A 20524-nucleotide genomic window follows, 5' to 3' on the forward strand; every position below is an offset into this window, starting at 1 on the left:
ACTGTAGTGGACACCTTATTCTCTAGAGGCTTTCCCTAATCATAGGCAGAGCCTCATTTTCGCGCCTCTATTGCGCACTTGTTTTTGAGAAGCATGACATGCAGATGCATGTGTGAGGAGCTCTGATACATAGAAAAGACTTTCTGAAGGCGTCATTTTGTATCGTATTCCCCTTTGGGCTTGGTTGGGTCTCAGCAAAGCAGATACCAGGGACTGTAAAGGGGTTAAATATAAAAACGTCTCCGGTTCCGTTATTTTAAGGGTTAAAGCTTCCAAATTTGGTGTGCAATACTTTTAAGGCTTTAAGACACTGTGGTGAAATTTTGGTGAATTTTGAACAATTCCTTCATACTTTTTCGCAATTGCAGTAATAAAGTGTGTTCAGTTTAAAATTTAAAGTGACAGTAACGGTTTATTTTAAAACGTTTTTTGTACTTTGTTATCAAGTGTTTGCCTGTTTAACATGTCTGAACTACCAGATAGACTGTGTTCTGAATGTGGGGAAGCCAAGGTTCCTTCTCATTTAAATAGATGTGATTTATGTGACACAAAATTTAGAGAAAATGATGCCCAAGATGATTCCTCAAGTGAGGGGAGTAAGCATGGTACTGCATCATCCCCTCCTTCGTCTACTCCAGTCTTGCCCACACAGGAGGCCCCTAGTACATCTAGCGCGCCAATACTCCTTACTATGCAACAATTAACGGCTGTAATGGATAATTCTATCAAAAACATTTTAGCCAAAATGCCCACTTATCAGCGAAAGCGCGACTGCTCTGTTTTAGAAAATACTGAAGAGCATGAGGACGCTGATGATATTGGTTCTGAAGGGCCCCTACACCAGTCTGAGGGGGCCAGGGAGGTTTTGTCTGAGGGAGAAATTTCAGATTCAGGGAAAATTTCTCAACAAGCTGAACCTGATGTGATTACATTTAAATTTAAATTGGAACATCTCCGCGCTCTGCTTAAGGAGGTGTTATCCACTCTGGATGATTGTAAGAATTTGGTCATTCCAGAGAAATTATGTAAAATGGACAAGTTCCTAGAGGTCCCGGGGCCCCCCGAAGCTTTTCCTATACCCAAGCGGGTGGCGGACATTGTAAATAAAGAATGGGAAAGGCCCGGTATACCTTTCGTCCCTCCCCCCATATTTAAAAAATTGTTTCCTATGGTCGACCCCAGAAAGGACTTATGGCAGACAGTCCCCAAGGTCGAGGGGGCGGTTTCTACTCTAAACAAACGCACCACTATACCCATAGAAGATAGTTGTGCTTTCAAAGATCCTATGGATAAAAAATTAGAAGGTTTGCTTAAAAAGATGTTTGTTCAGCAAGGTTACCTTCTACAACCAATTTCATGCATTGTTCCTGTCACTACAGCAGCGTGTTTCTGGTTCGATGAGCTAGAAAAGGCGCTCAATAATAATTCTTCTTCTTATGAGGAGATTATGGACAGAATTCATGCTCTCAAATTGGCTAATTCTTTCACCCTAGACGCCACTTTGCAATTGGCTAGGTTAGCGGCGAAAAATTCTGGTTTTGCTATTGTGGCGCGCAGAGCGCTTTGGTTAAAATCTTGGTCAGCGGATGCGTCTTCCAAGAACAAATTGCTTAACATTCCTTTCAAGGGGAAAACGCTGTTTGGCCCTGACTTGAAAGAGATTATCTCTGATATCACTGGGGGCAAGGGCCACGCCCTTCCTCAGGATAGGTCTTTCAAGGCCAAAAATAAACCTAATTTTCGTCCCTTTCGCAGAAACGGACCAGCCCCAAGTGCTACGTCCTCTAAGCAAGAGGGTAATACTTCTCAAGCCAAGCCAGCCTGGAGACCAATGCAAGGCTGGAACAAAGGAAAGCAGGCCAAGAAACCTGCCACTGCTACCAAGACAGCATGAGATGTTGGCCCCCGATCCGGGACCGGATCTGGTGGGGGGCAGACTCTCTCTCTTCGCTCAGGCTTGGGCAAGAGATGTTCTGGATCCTTGGGCACTAGAAATAGTCTCCCAAGGTTATCTTCTGGAATTCAAGGGGCTTCCCCCAAGGGGGAGGTTCCACAGGTCTCAATTGTCTTCAGACCACATAAAAAGACAGGCATTCTTACATTGTGTAGAAGACCTGTTAAAAATGGGAGTGATTCATCCTGTTCCATTAGGAGAACAAGGGATGGGGTTCTACTCCAATCTGTTCGTAGTTCCCAAAAAAGAGGGAACATTCAGACCAATCTTAGATCTCAAGATCCTAAACAAGTTTCTCAAGGTTCCATCGTTCAAAATGGAAACCATTCGAACAATTCTTCCTTCCATCCAGGAAGGTCAATTCATGACCACGGTGGATTTAAAGGATGCGTATCTACATATTCCTATCCACAAGGAACATCATCGGTTCCTAAGGTTCGCATTCCTGGACAAGCATTACCAGTTTGTGGCACTTCCGTTCGGATTAGCCACTGCTCCAAGGATTTTCACAAAGGTACTAGGGTCCCTTCTAGCGGTGCTAAGACCAAGGGGCATTGCAGTAGTACCTTACTTGGACGACATTCTGATTCAAGCGTCGTCCCTTCCTCAAGCAAAGGCTCACACGGACATTGTCCTGGCCTTTCTCAGATCTCACGGGTGGAAAGTGAACGTAGAAAAAAGTTCTCTATCTCCGTCAACAAGGGTTCCCTTCTTGGGAACAATAATAGACTCCTTAGAAATGAGGATTTTTCTGACAGAGGCCAGAAAATCAAAACTTCTAAACTCTTGTCAAATACTTCATTCTGTTCCTCTTCCTTCCATAGCGCAGTGCATGGAAGTAATAGGTTTGATGGTAGCGGCAATGGACATAGTTCCTTTTGCGCGAATTCATCTAAGACCATTACAACTGTGCATGCTCAGTCAGTGGAATGGGGACTATACAGACTTGTCTCCGACGATACAAGTAGATCAGAGGACCAGAGATTCACTCCGTTGGTGGCTGTCCCTGGACAACCTGTCACAGGGGATGAGCTTCCGCAGACCAGAGTGGGTCATTGTCACGACCGACGCCAGTCTGGTGGGCTGGGGCGCGGTCTGGGGACTCCTGAAAGCTCAGGGTCTTTGGTCTCGGGAAGAATCTCTTCTCCCGATAAACATTCTGGAACTGAGAGCGATATTCAATGCTCTCAAGGCTTGGCCTCAGCTAGCAAAGGCCAAGTTCATACGGTTTCAATCAGACAACATGACGACTGTTGCGTACATCAACCATCAGGGGGGAACAAGGAGTTCCCTGGCGATGGAAGAAGTGACCAAAATCATTCAATGGGCGGAGACTCACTCCTGCCACTTGTCTGCAATCCACATCCCAGGAGTGGAAAATTGGGAAGCGGATTTTCTGAGTCGTCAGACATTTCATCCGGGGGAGTGGGAACTCCATCCGGAAATCTTTGCCCAAATTACTCAATTGTGGGGCATTCCAGACATGGATCTGATGGCCTCTCGTCAGAACTTCAAGGTTCCTTGCTACGGGTCCAGATCCAGGGATCCCAAGGCGACTCTAGTAGATGCACTAGTAGCACCTTGGACCTTCAAACTAGCTTATGTATTCCCGCCGTTTCCTCTCATCCCCAGGCTGGTAGCCAGGATCAATCAGGAGAGGGCATCGGTGATCTTGATAGCTCCTGCGTGGCCACGCAGGACTTGGTATGCAGACCTGGTGAATATGTCATCGGCTCCACCATGGAAGCTACCTTTGAGACGAGACCTTCTTGTTCAAGGTCCGTTCGAAAATCCGAATCTGGTCTCACTCCAACTGACTGCTTGGAGATTGAACGCTTGATCTTATCAAAGCGAGGGTTCTCAGATTCTGTCATTGATACTCTTGTTCAGGCCAGAAAGCCTGTAACTAGAAAAATTTACCACAAAATATGGAAAAAATATATCTGTTGGTGTGAATCTAAAGGATTCCCTTGGGACAAGGTAAAAATTCCTAAGATTCTATCCTTTCTTCAAGAAGGTTTGGAGAAAGGATTATCTGCAAGTTCCTTGAAGGGACAGATTTCTGCCTTGTCTGTGTTACTTCACAAAAAGCTGGCAGCTGTGCCAGATGTTCAAGCCTTTGTTCAGGCTCTGGTTAGAATCAAGCCTGTTTACAAACCTTTGACTCCTCCTTGGAGTCTCAATTTAGTTCTTTCAGTTCTTCAGGGGGTTCCGTTTGAACCCTTACATTCCGTTGATATCAAGTTATTATCTTGGAAAGTTTTGTTTTTGGTTGCAATTTCTTCTGCTAGAAGAGTTTCAGAATTATCTGCTCTGCAGTGTTCTCCTCCTTATCTGGTGTTCCATGCAGATAAGGTGGTTTTACGTACTAAACCTGGTTTTCTTCCGAAAGTTGTTTCTAACAAAAACATTAACCAGGAGATAGTCGTGCCTTCTTTGTGTCCGAATCCAATTTCAAAGAAGGAACGTTTGTTGCACAATTTGGATGTTGTTCGTGCTCTAAAATTCTATTTAGATGCTACAAAGGATTTTAGACAAACATCTTCCTTGTTTGTTGTTTATTCTGGTAAAAGGAGAGGTCAAAAAGCAACTTCTACCTCTCTCTCTCTTTTTGGATTAAAAGCATCATCAGATTGGCTTATGAGACTGCCGGACGGCAGCCTCCTGAAAGAATCACAGCTCATTCCACTAGGGCTGTGGCTTCCACATGGGCCTTCAAGAACGAGGCTTCTGTTGATCAGATATGTAAGGCAGCGACTTGGTCTTCACTGCACACTTTTACTAAATTTTACAAGTTTGATACTTTTGCTTCTTCTGAGGCTATTTTTGGGAGAAAGGTTTTGCAAGCCGTGGTGCCTTCCATCTAGGTGACCTGATTTGCTCCCTCCCTTCATCCGTGTCCTAAAGCTTTGGTATTGGTTCCCACAAGTAAGGATGACGCCGTGGACCGGACACACCTATGTTGGAGAAAACAGAATTTATGTTTACCTGATAAATTGCTTTCTCCAACGGTGTGTCCGGTCCACGGCCCGCCCTGGTTTTTTAATCAGGTCTGATAATTTATTTTCTTTAACTACAGTCACCACGGTATCATATGGTTTCTCCTATGCAAATATTCCTCCTTTACGTCGGTCGGAGGGATCATGTGACCAGCTTTGCTGGGCTCTTTGCCATTTCCTGTTGGGGAAGAGAATATCCCACAAGTAAGGATGACGCCGTGGACCGGACACACCGTTGGAGAAAGCAATTTATCAGGTAAACATAAATTCTGTTTTATACACAAGGAGGGGAAAAAAAATTCTTTCTTTCTTTTCAGAAACAATCTTATGACTGTTTGTATTGATTGTATATGCTCTAATAATTATGTTAGGCTTAAGTTCCTATCAGTCAATCAGTTTGTTATGCTAAATAAGCTAAGTGTGCTTCAGATAAACACTTCCCCTCTGCTCTTAAAACTCTTTATGTTAATGCCCTTTGCCTCCTTATAGACATATTCAAGTTATATAGTCTCAGAGTGCCTTGTTATGTCCCATCAAACTGTTTAACTCTTAATCCACATGGTTGACAAGACATCATATTATTTCAATCCTTAGGTCCAAGAGTGGCCTATTTATTATTTTTTATTTTGTTTTCCCCTCCTTAAAGTCCCCCATTAAGTGTATAATGCAATCCAGGAGGTCCAAAAGAGGCCTCGTTAGTTCTTTGGGGGAAACAATTTAATTTAACTCCATTTCATATATTATTATGGTGTAGGAGGTTATGTTCTATCAGAAAACTGAGGTTTAATGCTCAATTTGTACTTATATTGTCAAGCAATATGTGTGTTAATGGACGAAGCTATAGGATGAATATCCAACTGTCAATTCCATGTCTGGTGTGTTGTTTTAAGTAATTACTTGCTTGTATTATTTTTCTTAAAACCTCAATAAAATATATTTAAAAAAATAAATAAATAAAAAAAAAAAAACAATAAACATTTTTGAGTTGACTGTCCCTTTAAGAATTGAAAAGAAATTTTAAAAAACTCTGTCCTTAAGGGGTTAAAGGCACATTATCATATTTTAAATAGTAAGTTTAGCCTATGTATAAAGATAAAACGTCTATAATATTATTCGAAAGGAAATTAAATTTTTTATTTTTGTAACTACTCCATATCTGTATAAAGTTCAATATTGTGAAAGAAAACAAAACACACCATTTTATTTTTTTAGCTTCCAACTGCTGTTTTTTATTAGACGACATGGATGTATAATGTTATTTTTTGATGTTTTAAAAAGGTGAACTTTTGAAAACCTGAAGCTGGTTATTGCAAAATTAAAGGAAAACACATTAAGTGGCCTGCTTGTTAGGGTAATGTTGCTCTAAAAACACATTAATAAATTCACCTTTCTTCATTATGGGATGTTTTCTGTTTTACCATTTCATAGGATTTAATCTAAAAGCAGAAGGTAACTTGTAAAATTGCAGTGTATGACATGTTGTTAAACCACATTGTGAACTGAATCACAGGGTTAAGACAGTTTAATAATAAAGTCAGTCACCCTCTGTTTGCATGTCACATTTATTCACTGAGATGTTATCTGAAATGTGTAATGTTTTTCAGGGGAAGCTCCACCTGTCGATACAAATGATCATCGTTTACCTGCACATTTATCAGAACATGAAAGAGACTTGCTCCTTGTTCTCCCAGAGGTAGGCATCATTAAAGTAAGCTCAAAACAAAAAAAGTTTAATATAGCATTAAATGCATTTATCTGTTGGAATAGGTGCAAATAATTTAATTTGAATGTGCTTTACATTGATAAACAGAGGGAGGAAAAAAAGTAAAAGCCAACTGGAATAAAAACAAAATATATGCTTACCTGATAAATGTATTTATTTCCGGATATGGCGAGTTCACGGCTTGAGTAATTACTGTTGGGAATATCACTCCTGGCAAGCAGGAGGAGACAAGGAGCACCACAGTTAAACTGCTAAGTATCACTCCCTTACCCACAACCCCCAGTCATTCGACCGAAGGTAAATGGAGAAATAGGAGTTACACAAGGTGTAGAGGTGCCTGAAGTTATAGTCAAAAGAACAACTGTCTTAAAATAAAGGGTGGGGCCGTGGATTCACCATATCCGGAAATAAACAAATTTATCAGGTAAGCATACATTTTGTTTTTCTTTCCTAAGATATAGTGAGTCCACGGCTTGAGTAATTACTGTTGCGAACCAATACCCAAGCTAGAGGACACGGATAAATAGGGAGGGACAAGACAGGCAGTCCTAAACAGAAGGCACCCCCGCTTGAAGAACCTTTCTCCCAAAAGACGCCTCAGAGGAGGCAAAAGTATTACATTTGGAAAAAGGATGTAGAGACGACCAAGTTGCAGCCTTGCAAATTTGTTCCACTGAAGCTTCATTTTTGAAAGCCCAAGAAAAGGAAACAGGAATGAGCCGTAATTCTCTCAGGAGGCTGCTGGCCAGCAGTCTCATAAGCCAAACAAATTATATTTCGTAACCAAAAAGAAAGAGTAGTAGCAGTAGCTTTCTAACCTTTACGTTTCCCAGAGAATCAGACAAAGTGGGCAGAGGACTGGCGAAAATCCTTAGTCGCCTGTAAGTAGAATTTAAGAGTACGTACAACATCCAAATTGTGTAACAAACCTTCTTTGGAAGAAGAAGGATTAGGACACATAGAGGGAATAACAATTTCCTGATTGATTTTTCTATTAGAAACAACCTTAGGAAGGAAACCTAACTTAGTACGAAGAACCGCCTTATCAGCATGAAAAATAAGATAAGGAGAATCACACTGCAGAGCTGAGAGTTCAGAGACTCTTTGAGCAGAAGAGATAGCAACAAGAAACAAAACCTCCCACGATAACAATGGAATGCAACGACTCAAAGGGAGCCAGCTGTAAAACTTTAAGAACAAGGTTAAGACTCCAAGGAGGAGCAGCAGACTTAAAGACACGCCTGATTTTGACCAAGGCCTGATGAAAAGATTGCACATCTGGCACATCCGCCAAATGTTTATGTAGTAAAACTGATAAAGCAGAATCTGACCCTTCAGGGTACTGAATGACATTCCCTTCTCCAGACCTTCCTGAAGAAAAGATAAAATTCTAGGAATTCTAATTCTACTCCAAGAGTAGCCCTTGGATTCACACCAATAAAGATATTTACACCATATCTTATGGTAAATCTTTCTAGTAACAGGCTTGGGAGCCTGAATCATGGTCTCAATGACCGACTCAGAAAAACCACGCTTAGACAGAATTAAGCATTCAATCTCCAAGCAGTCAGCTTCAGAAAAATGAGATTTGGATGAAGGAAGGGACCCTGAATCAGGAGATCCTTCCTCAGAGGTAATCTCCAAGGTGGGAAAGATGACATCTCCACTAGGTCTGCAAACCAGATCCTGCGAGGCCTCTCCTGTTTGATACAAGCAATGGCTTGTGGAAGGAGAGCAAACGGAGGAAACGGGTATGCTAACCTGAAAACCTAAGGAACCGCCAGAGCATCTATCAGAACGGCCTGCGAATCTCTTGACCTTGAACCGTACCTTGGAAGCTTGGCGTTCTGACGGAACGCCATCAGATCTAACTCCGGCACCCCCCATTTGAGGACTAAGCTGGAAAACACCTCCGGATGGAGTTCCCACTCCCCGGGATGAAAAGTCTGTCTGCTCAGAAAATCCGCTTCCCAGTTGTATATTCCTGGAATGTGGATAGCAGACAGCAATTGTGGGTTGCTGCCCACTGAAGAATCCGAGTAACCTCCTTCATGGCTAAGGAACTCTGAGTTCCTCCCTGGTGATTGATGTAAGCCACAGAGGTTATGTTGGAAACTAAAAAAGTGGGGTGGCTAGAGAAAGGCTAGGGTACCCACCAACAAGTATGCACTTTGAGCACTCTGGGCCCTGACTAAAGGCAGTTGTATCCACAAAAGAAGGGAAAATAAAATATAACTTTTATTGGTTTGTAATAAAATTCAAAACTACATCCACATTAAAAAAAATCCAGATGTACACTTATGATGAGCCTGACAAGTGATCAAAAGGGGGGATAAATATAAGTAGGGCCTTAAAGGGACACTCAAGTCAAAATTAAACTTCATGATTCAGATACAGCATGCAATTTTAAACAACTTTCCAATTTACTTCCATTAACAAAATGTGCACAATCTTTTTATATTAATACTTTTTGAGTCACCAACTCTTACTGAGCATGTGCAAAAATTCACAGCATATACATATATGCATTTGTGATTGGCTGATGACTGTCACATGATACAGGGGGAGTGAAAATAGACATAACTTTGCAATTTATTTAACAAAAATCTACTACTCATTTGAAGTTCAGACTAAGTGCTATTGCATTGTCTTCTTATCATGCATTTGTTGATTATGCAAATCTACAGTGTTGACTGGTCCTTTAGTATAATAAAGTGAAGAAAATCATCCCCTCTATTGAAAATGTGCAGATAAACCACTCTGGAAAAAAAAATATATATAATGAATACAAGATAAATAGATCTTACTGCTATTAACCTGACATCGAATGTGTGCAATGGCTGTGATTGGTCAGCCAGTACCAGTACTCTAAATATCACCAAATAGGGTGTAAGGTAGTTCTAAAAAATGCCTGTTATACTGAATACGCTACTCAAATAAATTAGTTATCATCGTGCATAAGGTAACGTATAGTGTGAAATAGATCATGAAGGAGGATTAAATATGGTCGTCAGTTTAATATTGCAACGTACCCTTTATATTAAACCCAAAATATTTTTGGCTTGCAACTGAAACCTAACAATGTGACAAGTAAGTCTTAGTTAGAAGTGTATGTAATGCTTGGACACATGTAGTAAAGGTTGTTTAATTCAGTCCAATTAGGACTCGTATTGAAGTAAAGACAAATATGTTTCCAAGGTATCTTCGTGCTCGTATATTTGAGCAAATGTTACGTTCAGTTACACACAAACTATATGTTACCCATTATAATAAATATGCTAAGATTTAGTACAGCATCAAGTGGAATAAAACTATAACCCACTTGTTTCATGTGGTATATAGTATATTATATTGTAGCCCTTTTGTCAATCACCACCTGTACCGTATTAAATATAAAGTAATAGCGGTATACACTGTATCCAGTGTTTAACAATCCAATATGTAAAAGGTTTAACCTATTTCAGATCTTATGCTTGCTACAATAATTGCTGGACTAAAGGAGATATTTGGTAAAGTAATGCTTCATTTGTCTAGTCAGTACCATTAGATATTAGCGATATTTACTGTTACTAGATCTGGCACAACCCAGATCGAAAATGTATTAGAGTGTAAACATATATTCAGAATGCTAGATCTGGCACAACCCAGATCAAATTATAGTTAAGGTTTTAACAGAGTTAAAACTCTAATACATTTTCGATCTGGGTTGTGCCAGATCTAGTAACAGTAAATATCGCTAATATCTAATGGTACTGACTAGACAAATGAAGCATTACTTTACCAAATATCTCCTTTAGTCCAGCAATTATTGTAGCAAGCATAAGATCTGAAATAAGTTAAACGTTTTATATATTGGATTGTTAAACACTGGATACAGTGTATACCGCTATTACTTTATATTTAATACGGTACAGGTGGTGATTGACAAAAGTGCTACAATATAATATACTATATACCACATGAAACAAGTGGGTTATAATTTTATTCCACTTGATGCTGTACTAAATCTTAGCATATTTATTATAATGGGTAACATATAGTTTGTGTGTAACTGAACGTAACATTTGCTCAAATATACGAGCACAAAGATACCTTGGAAACATATTTGTCTTTACTTCAATATGAGTCCTAATTGGACTGAATTAAACAACCTTAACTACATGTGTCCAAGCATTACATACACTTCTAACTAAGACTTACTTGTCACATTGTTAGGTTTCAGTTGCAAGCCAAAAATATTTTGGGTTTAATATTAAGGGTACGTTGCAATATTAAACTGACGACCATATTTAACCCTCCTTCATGATCTATTTCACACTATACGTTACCTTATGCACGATGATAACTAATTTATTTGAGTAGTGTATTCAGTATAACAGGCATTTTTTAGAACTACCTTACACCCTATTTGGTGATATTTAGAGTACTAGTACTGGCTGACCAATCACAAGCCATTGCACACATTTGATGTCAGGTTAATAGCAGTAAGATCTATTTATCTTGTATTCCTTATATATATATATTTTTTTTTTTCAGAGTGGTTTATCTGCACATTTTCAATAGAGGGGATGATTTTCTTTACTTTATTATATTAAGGCCCTACTTATATTTATTCCCCCTTTTGATCACTTGTCAGGCTCATCATAAGTGTACATCTGGATTTTTTTAATGTGTATGTAGTTTTGAATTTTATTACAAACTAATAAAAGTTATATTTTATTTTCCCTTCTTTTGTGGATACGACTGCCTTTAGTCAGGGCCCAGAGTGCTGTTTGTGGGTACCCCAGGCTTTCTCTAGCCACCCCACTTTTTTAGTTTCCAATATTGCTATATGCACGAGCACAATTTCCCACATTCTACTGATGTTTAATTGCACAATATTTGAAAATCTTTAGTATACATCACGGGAAAAGCCCAAGTAGTGCCACTGTTCATTCTCTGTGTGTATAACACAGAGGTTATGTTGTCTGACTGGACCCTGATAAACTGGGCTGCGAACAACTGAGGCCAAGCCAATAGAGAATTGTAAATCGCCTTCAACTCCAAGATGTTGATGGGAAGAGCAGACTCCTCCCGAATCCAAAGGCCCTGAGTTCCAGACTGCTCCCCAGCCCAGCAGGCTGGCGTCCGTGGTCACGATCACCCAGGAAGGTCTCCGAAAGCATGTGCCCTGAGACAGATGTTCCTGAGAAATCCACCACAGGAGAGAATCCCTTGATGACTGATCTAACTCTATTCTCTGAGATAGATCCGCATGGTCGCCATTCCATTGTCTGAGCATGTACAACTGGAGTGCTCTCAAATGGAATCGAGCAAATGGAATGATGTCCATGGAAGCCACCATCAGACCGATTACCTCCATACATTGAGCCACTGAAGGATGAGCAGTAGCCTGAAGAGAGAGGCAAGAGGAAATAATTTTGTTTTTCCTGACCTCTGTCAGAAAAATCTTCATCAATAGAGAATCTATTATGGTCCCTAAGAACACTACTCTTGTAGCAGGGGAAAGGGAACTTTTTTGCAGATTCACATTCCATCCGTGGGAACGAAGAAAAGACAACAATATCTCTGTGTGAGATTTTGCTTGTTGTAAAGATGGCACCTGAACAAATATGTCATCCAGGTAATGTGCCACAGCAATTCCACGAGAACAGATCACTGCCAAAAGAGCCCCCAGAACCTTTAAAAAAATTCTGGGAGCCGTGGCTAGACCAAATAGAAGGGCCACAAAATGGAAATGTTTGTCCAGAAAGGCGAATCTCAGGAATCTGTGATGGTCCCTGTGAATAGGAACATGAAGATACGCATCCTTTAGGTCTATGGTTGTCATGAACTGACCCTCTTGTACTAAAGTAAGAATGGAGCGTAAAGTCTCCATCTTGCAGGATGGAACTTTGAGAAACCTGTTTAGACCCTTCAAGTCTAGAATGGGATGAAAAGTTCCCTCTTTTTTGGGAACCACAAATAGGTTGGAGTAGAACCCAAGACCCTGTTCCTGCACTGGAACTATAACTCCCAGGGAGGAAAGATCTTGTATAAATTTCAAGAACGCCTCTCTATTTTCTGGTCTGCAGATAACCTTGACAGAAGGAATCTGCCTCTGGGAGGAAAAGACTTGAATTCCAGTTTGTAACCCTGCGATACTATGTCCACAGTCCAGGGATCTGGGACATCTCGTATCCAGGCTTGAGAGAACTGAGAAAGTTTGCCCCCCACCTGATCCGATCCCGGATCGGGGACAAACCCTTCATGCTGATTTGGAATCAGCTGCAGGTTTCTTTGATTGTTTCCCCTTGTTCCAAGACTGATTGGATTTCCAAGAAGACTTGGATTGTTCCTGCTTGGAAGAAGAAGGGGAAGGCTTTCCTCTGAAGTTATAAAAGGAACAAAAATTACTCTGACGTCCTTTAGGCCTATTCTTCTTATCTTGAGGTAGAAAAGACAATTTTCCACCCGTTATATTAGAGATCATTTCTGCCAAACCTGGGTCCAAACATATTTTGCCCTTGTAAGGAATCGCCAGAAGCTTGACTTTAGAGGAAATGTCCGCAGACAAGGATTTCAACCATAACGCCCTGCGGGCTAGGACAGCAAAACTAGATTTCTTTCATGTAATTAGCAAGAGTCCATGAGCTAGTGACGTATGGGATATACATTCCTACCAGGAGGGGCAAAGTTTCCCAAACCTTAAAATGCCTATAAATACACCCCTCACCACACCCACAATTCAGTTTTACAAACTTTGCCTCCCATGGAGGTGGTGAAGTAAGTTTGTGCTAGATTCTACGTTGATATGCGCTTCGCAGCAGGCTGGAGCCCGGTTTTCCTCTCAGAGTGCAGTGAATGTCAGAGGGATGTGAAGAGAGTATTGCCTATTTGAATTCAATGGTCTTCTTCTACGGGATCTATTTCATAGGTTCTCTGTTATCGGTCGTAGAGATTTCTTCTCCTACCTCCCTTTTCAGATCGACGATATACTTTTATATACCATTACCTCTACTGATTCTCGTTTCAGTACTGGTTTGGCTATCTACTATATGTAGATGAGTGTCCTGGGGTAAGTAAGTCTTATTTTTTGTGACACTCTAAGCTATGGGTGGGCACTTTATATGTAAAGTTCTAAATATATGTCTTTAAACTTATATTTGCCATGATTCAGGATAATCGGTATTACTTCATTCAGACTGTCAGTTTCATTATTTGGGATAATGCATATGAATAAATATTTTTTTCTTACCTTGAAAATTTTTCAATTGACTTTTTTCCCTGCGGGCTGTTAGGCTCGCGGGGGCAGAAAATGCTTCAATTTATTGCGTCATTCTTGGCGCGAACTTTTTTGTTGCAAAATTTTGTCATTTCCGGCGCCGTAGTTGACGCCGGAAGTTTGTTCTGTTACGTCATTTTTTTGACGCATGTGTGTTCAGACGTTTTTTGCGCCAAAAGATGTGGGCGTCATTTTCAGCGTCAGAGGTTGTTTGGCGCCAATAATGTGGGTGTCATACTTGGCGCCAAAAATGTGGGCGTCATACTTGTTCCACTTTTTCTCACATTATTTAAGTCTCACTTTTTTGTTGCTTCTGGTTGCTAGACGCTTGTTGGTTTTGCATTTTTTCCCATTCCTGAAACTGTCATTTAAGGAATTTGATAAATTTTGCTTTATATGTTGTTTTTTTCTATTACATATTGCAAGATTTTCCATACATTATTCCTGGATCAGAATATACTGAGGGATTCCTGTTGACTGAGATCAGTCCTACCAAAGCTAAGTTCATTTATTTTAAATGTTATGAATGTTTATCTTTAGCTATGGTTTGTAATAAGTTATCATGATAAACTTTTACATGCAGAATCCATTAGTATTTATGCTTTATATATTGCTATTCTTTTTACATCTTATGTACAAGATATACTTAGAAATTTATAAGAATTTTTTTTTGATTCTATTTTAAAGGCTTTGTCTGACATCTCGCCTTCTAATAAATTTTTAGGTCTTTTTCAAACTTTTTTTGTTGATGAAGTTTCAAATGACCAACAACATAATGAATTATCCTTCTCTGATGGTGTTTTTTTCTCATTCAGAATTTTTCTTCATCAGATATTGACACTAACAAATCTACTTTTTTATTTTTTAATAGAGTACATTTGTTCTTTGTTCAAAAGGTGTTGATTATTTTGGATATTGAAGTAACTAGTTCTTTGGATTTTAAAGACTAGCTAACATTTAAATTCTGCTTATTTATCTTCTGTGATTTCTTCAGAGGTTTTTTCCAGTTCCTGATACTAGGGAATGGAATAGGCTGAGAATTTTCTTTTAGTCCTTCTTTAAGGTTTTTAAATTGTATTCTTTGCCGGCAGTTAGTTTTGAGGAAAGATTCCTCAAGTTAAGGGGGCTATCTCTACTCCTGCTAATATACTCTTATTCTTATAGCAAATAGTATTTAATTTTTTCCTTCAGATGGTTGTATCTTATTTAAGGAAAATTATTTTCAGGTACTTTTATTAGTCCTGTAATTTATTTTGCTGATGTTGCAATTGCTTCATCTTTCTGGTTGGATACTTTAAGATCAAGTATCGGATTATGATTTGTTTAGCATTGTTAAAAGGACAAAATCTACTACTCGTTTGAAGTTCAGACTAAGTGCTATTGCATTGTCTTGCTATCTTGCATTTGTTGTTTGCGCAAGTCCAGTGTGTTGACTGGTCCTTTAACTTGATTAACATGCTAATAAATTCATTTGTGTTGTCATTTTAGTAAATATTTTCGCAAATGAGGTTTAATCTATGTCTTTAGCTATTTTAGCTAGAAGAACTTTGTGATTTTATTCTTGGAATGCTAATTTGATTTCTTAAATCCATATTTCTTTTTTCCAAGATAATCAATTATTTGGTTCATAATTGGATTCAATTCTTTAACTGTTACTCTAGGCTTCAAGATTGAGTTCTAAGACTAAAACTTTAAGCTTATATTGGTTTTCTGTTCTTACTAAGGAACGGAATCCTGAATTCTTCCCCATGTAACATGTTTATAATTGGAAGTTTTTTCTTCATTTAAGCCTTTTAAAAGTTCAAAGTCAGCTCCCCTAATTTGCATGTAGGTGCGGTTCTTATTCCAGCTTGGCTGGTAAAGGGCAGGTTAAGACTTTTTTTAAATTTGTTTGGTTCTATTCGGTCCAAACTTCTTAGACTTTGGGTACAGAATAGGATTCAGAGTAAAACCGTCTTCGAGAAGTCTTTTTTCTCTATCATATTCCAGCTATTCCAGTAAGACTAACACTTTCCTGAAGTGCGTTTCAGACCTATATGTTTTGGGTACTGTTGAAGTGTGGCTGGTCACCCATTGGGGCTCAAGCGCTGCTCAGACCTGGAGTTTTCTGGGGTATTTATTCCAGTTTCATTTTAGGAACTGGGTTTTGGGGTTTTATTCAAGACTATTCATTGTTCCAAAGATAAAAAATCTTTTTGAATTGTCATATAAGTGTACCATCTTTTAGAATGGTATTTATATGGTCTATTCTGCCTTTTTGGTCAGTGATGGCATTATTTGTTTACATTAGATACAATAGATGCATATCTTCATTTTCTGTTTTCATTCAGATTATTTTTATTTTCTGATTCTCTTTTTTTGACAAGCATTACCAATTGTTGCTTTTCCTTCTGGTCTAGCAACAGCTCTAAGAATCTTTTCAAGGTTCTCAGTGTTCCTTATTTGGACAGTATCATGGTACTGGCTCAGTCTTTTCGTTCTTCGGAATCTCATACGATTCAACTTTGTTGTTTCTTCAAGACATGGTTAGAGGATCTTTTTATCAAAAGCTCCTTGATTCCTCACACAAGGGTCACCTTTTTTAGGTTTCCAGATAGATGGTGTCAATGTTTTTGTCTCTAACAGGCAAGTGACAAGTTTATTAGGTTCCGTTTGTCGGAACCTTCAGTCTCTATTATTTCCTTCAAGTTGCTATATATGCTTGGAAGTTTTAGGTTTCATGGCTGCAGCATTGGATTCGATTCCCTTTGCTCATTTCATAGGAAACCTTTCCAGTTTTTTATGCTGAATAATGGTGCAGGGATTCTAGGATATCACTTTTTATATCTTTGAATCCTAATGTTTATCTATCTTGATTCGGTGGTTAAGCTCACCATCATTTAGTTCTACAGGTCTCTTCGGTTCTTTCAACCTGGACCATGATCTCTATAGATGCGAGTCTTTTAGGTTGGGAGGCTGTCTGAGGATCTCTGTCAGCACAAGGGGTTTGGAAATCTCAGGAGGCGAGATTACCATTTGATATTTTGGAACTCTGTGCATTCTCAGAGTTCTTCAGTTGGTTTCTTTTTGAAGAAGAGACGTTTATTGTTTTTTCAGACAGACAATGTCACAACTGTGGCGTATGTCAATCATCAGGGTGGGACTATCAGTCCTTAGGCTGTGACAGAAGTATCTCGGATATTTGCTTGGGCTAAATCCAGCTCCTATCTAATTTCTGTGGTCTTTTTCCCAGGTATAGTCAATTGGGTAGCGGATTATCTCTGTTAATCAAGCTTTACATCCGGGAGTATGGTCTTTTTACCCAAATATGTTTTTCAATTTTTCAGATGTGAGGGCTTCCAGAAATAGATCTGATGGCACCTCATCTAAACAAGGGATTTCCCAGGGGCCTATTCAGGTCCGGGGATCCTCAGGCGGAAGTAGTGTACGCATTGACACTTCCTTGGAATCATCAATCTGCCTATATTTTTTCATCTCTGGTTCTTCTTTTTAGAGTGATTTTCAATTATCAGAGAGCAATCTTTGGTGTGGCTGGTGGCTCCAGCATGGCCACTCAGGTTTTGGTATATGGTTCTTGCTCGGATGTCCAGTTGCCGATCTTGGCTACTTCCATTAAGGCCAGACCTTATGGGATCTAGTTATCAAGCCGTCAACCTCAAATACGCTGGAATTCCGCAGCGTATTTGTGGCGAGGCTGATTCGCCTTAGTTATCAAAGGCTAGAGACCGGCAAAAGTAGAATTTTGTGACGTAAACTTCGATCCGCCGGACTCAGTCCGACACAGATCGATTCTTACGTCACTCCAGATGTTCCGCACACAAGTGCAGCACAATCTGACTACTTTTACTAGTTATCAAAAAACTAGCAAGTATTCTCGGCACTTTTCCGGCCCAGCGTACCTGGTTTTCAAACCGCCACCCTGGAGGCGGCGGATCCCATAGGAATCAATGTGAGTCTGACCATAGCGAAAGTACAAGTTCGCTGCTGCCAGATATCCCATTGATTCCTATGGGAGCTGTCTACACCTAACACCCTAACATGTACCCCGAGTCTAAACACCACTAATCTGTCCCCCATACACCGCCGCAACTAAATAAAGTTATTACCCCCTAAACCGCCGCTCCCGGAGCCCACCGCAAGCTACTCTATACATATTAACCCCTAAACCGCCACTCCCTGACCCCGCTGCAACTATAATAAATGTATTAACCCCTAAACCGCCGCTCCCGGAGCCCACCGCCACCTACATTATACCTAGTAACCCCTATCCTGCCCCCCCTATACCGCCGCCCTCTATAATAAAGTTATTAACCCTATCCTGCCGATCCCGCACCTCACCGCAACGAAATAAATAGTTTAACCCCTAAACCGTCGCTCCCGGACCCTGACGAAACCTATATTAAATTTATTAACCCCTAATCTGCCCCCCCTATACCGTCGCCACCTATAATACATTTATTAACCCCTATCCTGCCCCCCACTACACCGCCGCCACTGTAATAAATTTATTAACCCCTAAACCTAAGTCTAACACTAACCCTAACACCCCCCTAACTTAAATATTAATTTAATAAATCTAAATAATATTTCTATTATGAACTAAATTAATCCTATTTAAAACTAAATACTTACCTTTAAAATAAACCCTAATATAGCTACAATATAAATAATAATTATATTGTAGCTATCTTAGGATTTATTTTTATTTTACAGGCAAATTGCAATTTATTTTAACTAGGTACAATAGCTATTAAATAGTTATTAGCTATTTAATAGCTTACCTAGCTAAAATAAAGAGGCATTTACCTGTAAAATAAAAACTAACCTAAGTTACAATTACACCTAACACTACACTATACTTTAATAAATTATTCCTATTTAAAACTAAATACTTACCTGTAAAATAAACCCTAAGATAGCTACAATGTAATTAATAATTACATTGTAGCTATTTTAGGATTTACATTTATTTTATAGGTAACTTTGTATTTATTTTAGCTAGTTAGAATAGTTATTAAATAGTTATTAACTATTTAATAACTACCTAGCTAAAAGAAATACAAAATTAACTGTAAAATAAATCCTAACCTAAGTTACAATTAAACCTAACGCTACACTATCATTAAATTTATTAAATAAATTAACTACAAATAACTACAAGTTACAAAGTTACAAAAAAATAAGTTACAAACATTTTAAAAATATTACAACAATTTTAAGCTACTTACACCTAATCTAAGCCCCCTAATAAAATAACAAACCCCCCCCCAAAATAAAAAAATGACCTACCCTATTCTAAATTAAAAAAGTTCAAAGCTCTTTTACCTTACCAGCCCTTAAAAGGGCCTTTTGTGGGGGCATGCCCCAAAGAATTCAGCTCTTTTGCCTGTAAAAGAAAAATACAACCCCCCCCCAACATTAAAACCCACCACCCACATACCCCTAATCTAACCCAAACCCCCCTTAAAATAACCTAACACTAATCCCCTGAAGATCATCCTACCTTGAGTCGTCTTCACTCAGCCGAGCAGCGATGGAACCGAAGAGGAGACCCGGAGCGGCAGAAGTTATCCTCCAAGGGGCGCTGAAGAAATCTTCCATCCGATGAAGTGATCCTCCAGTCGGCGCTGAAGAAGTCTGATCGGAACAGCCAATAGAATGCAAGCTCAATCTGATTGGCTGATTGGATCAGCCAATCGGATTGAACTTGAATCTGATTGGCTGATTCAATCAGCCAATCAGATTTTTCCTACCTTAATTCCGATTGGCTGATAGAATCCTATCAGCCAATCGGAATTGAAGGGACGCCATCTTGGATGACGTCCCTTAAAGGAGCCTTCATACGTCGGTAGTCCGTCGGTAAAGAAGGATGTTCCGCGTCGGCGGGATGAAGATTGAAGACCCCGCTTGGAAGATGACATCGCCCGGATAGAAGACTTCTTTAGCGCCTCTTGGAAGATGACATCGCCCGGATGGAAGACTTCTTCAGCGCCGACTGGAGGATCACTTCATCGGATGGAAGATTTCTTCAGCGCCCCTTGGAGGATAACTTCTGCCGCTCCGGGTCTCCTCTTCGGTTCCATCGCTGCTCGGCTGAGTGAAGACGACTCAAGGTAGGATGATCTTCAGGGGATTAGTGTTAGGTTATTTTAAGGGGGGTTTGGGTTAGATTAGGGGTATGTGGATGGTGGGTTTTAATGTTGGGGGGGGGTTGTATTTTTCTTTTACAGGCAAAAGAGCTGAATTCTTTGGGGCATGCCCCCACAAAAGGCCCTTTTAAGGGCTGGTAAGGTAAAAGAGCTTTGAACTTTTTGAATTTAGAATAGGGTAGGTCATTTTTTTATTTTGGGGGGCTTTGTTATTTTATTAGGGGGCTTAGATTAGGTGTAAGTAGCTTAAAATTGTTGTAATATTTTTAAAATGTTTGTAACTTATTTTTTGTAACTTAGCTTTTTTTAATTTTTGTACTTTAGTTAGTTTATGTAATTGTATTTAATTGTAGTTATTTGTAGTTAATTTATTTAATAAATTTAATGATAGTGTAGTGTTAGGTTTAATTGTAACTTAGGTTAGGATTTATTTTA

General features: G+C 39.5%; 1 protein-coding gene across 3 annotated transcripts in view; it reads left to right on the forward strand.

The window, feature by feature from the left end:
* Positions 1 to 20524, forward strand: part of RAD17 (RAD17 checkpoint clamp loader component) — a 162431-nt gene that overhangs the window by 79061 nt on the left and 62846 nt on the right. For all 3 annotated transcript variants that reach the window (XM_053701452.1, XM_053701454.1, XM_053701453.1), the window contains one exon: positions 6558 to 6646. In XM_053701452.1, the coding sequence (XP_053557427.1) occupies positions 6558 to 6646 (89 nt within the window). The remainder of the gene's footprint in view (positions 1 to 6557; positions 6647 to 20524) is intronic.

Source organism: Bombina bombina, chromosome 2, assembly GCF_027579735.1.
Source record: "Bombina bombina isolate aBomBom1 chromosome 2, aBomBom1.pri, whole genome shotgun sequence".
NCBI classification, from domain to species: Eukaryota; Metazoa; Chordata; class Amphibia; order Anura; family Bombinatoridae; genus Bombina; species Bombina bombina.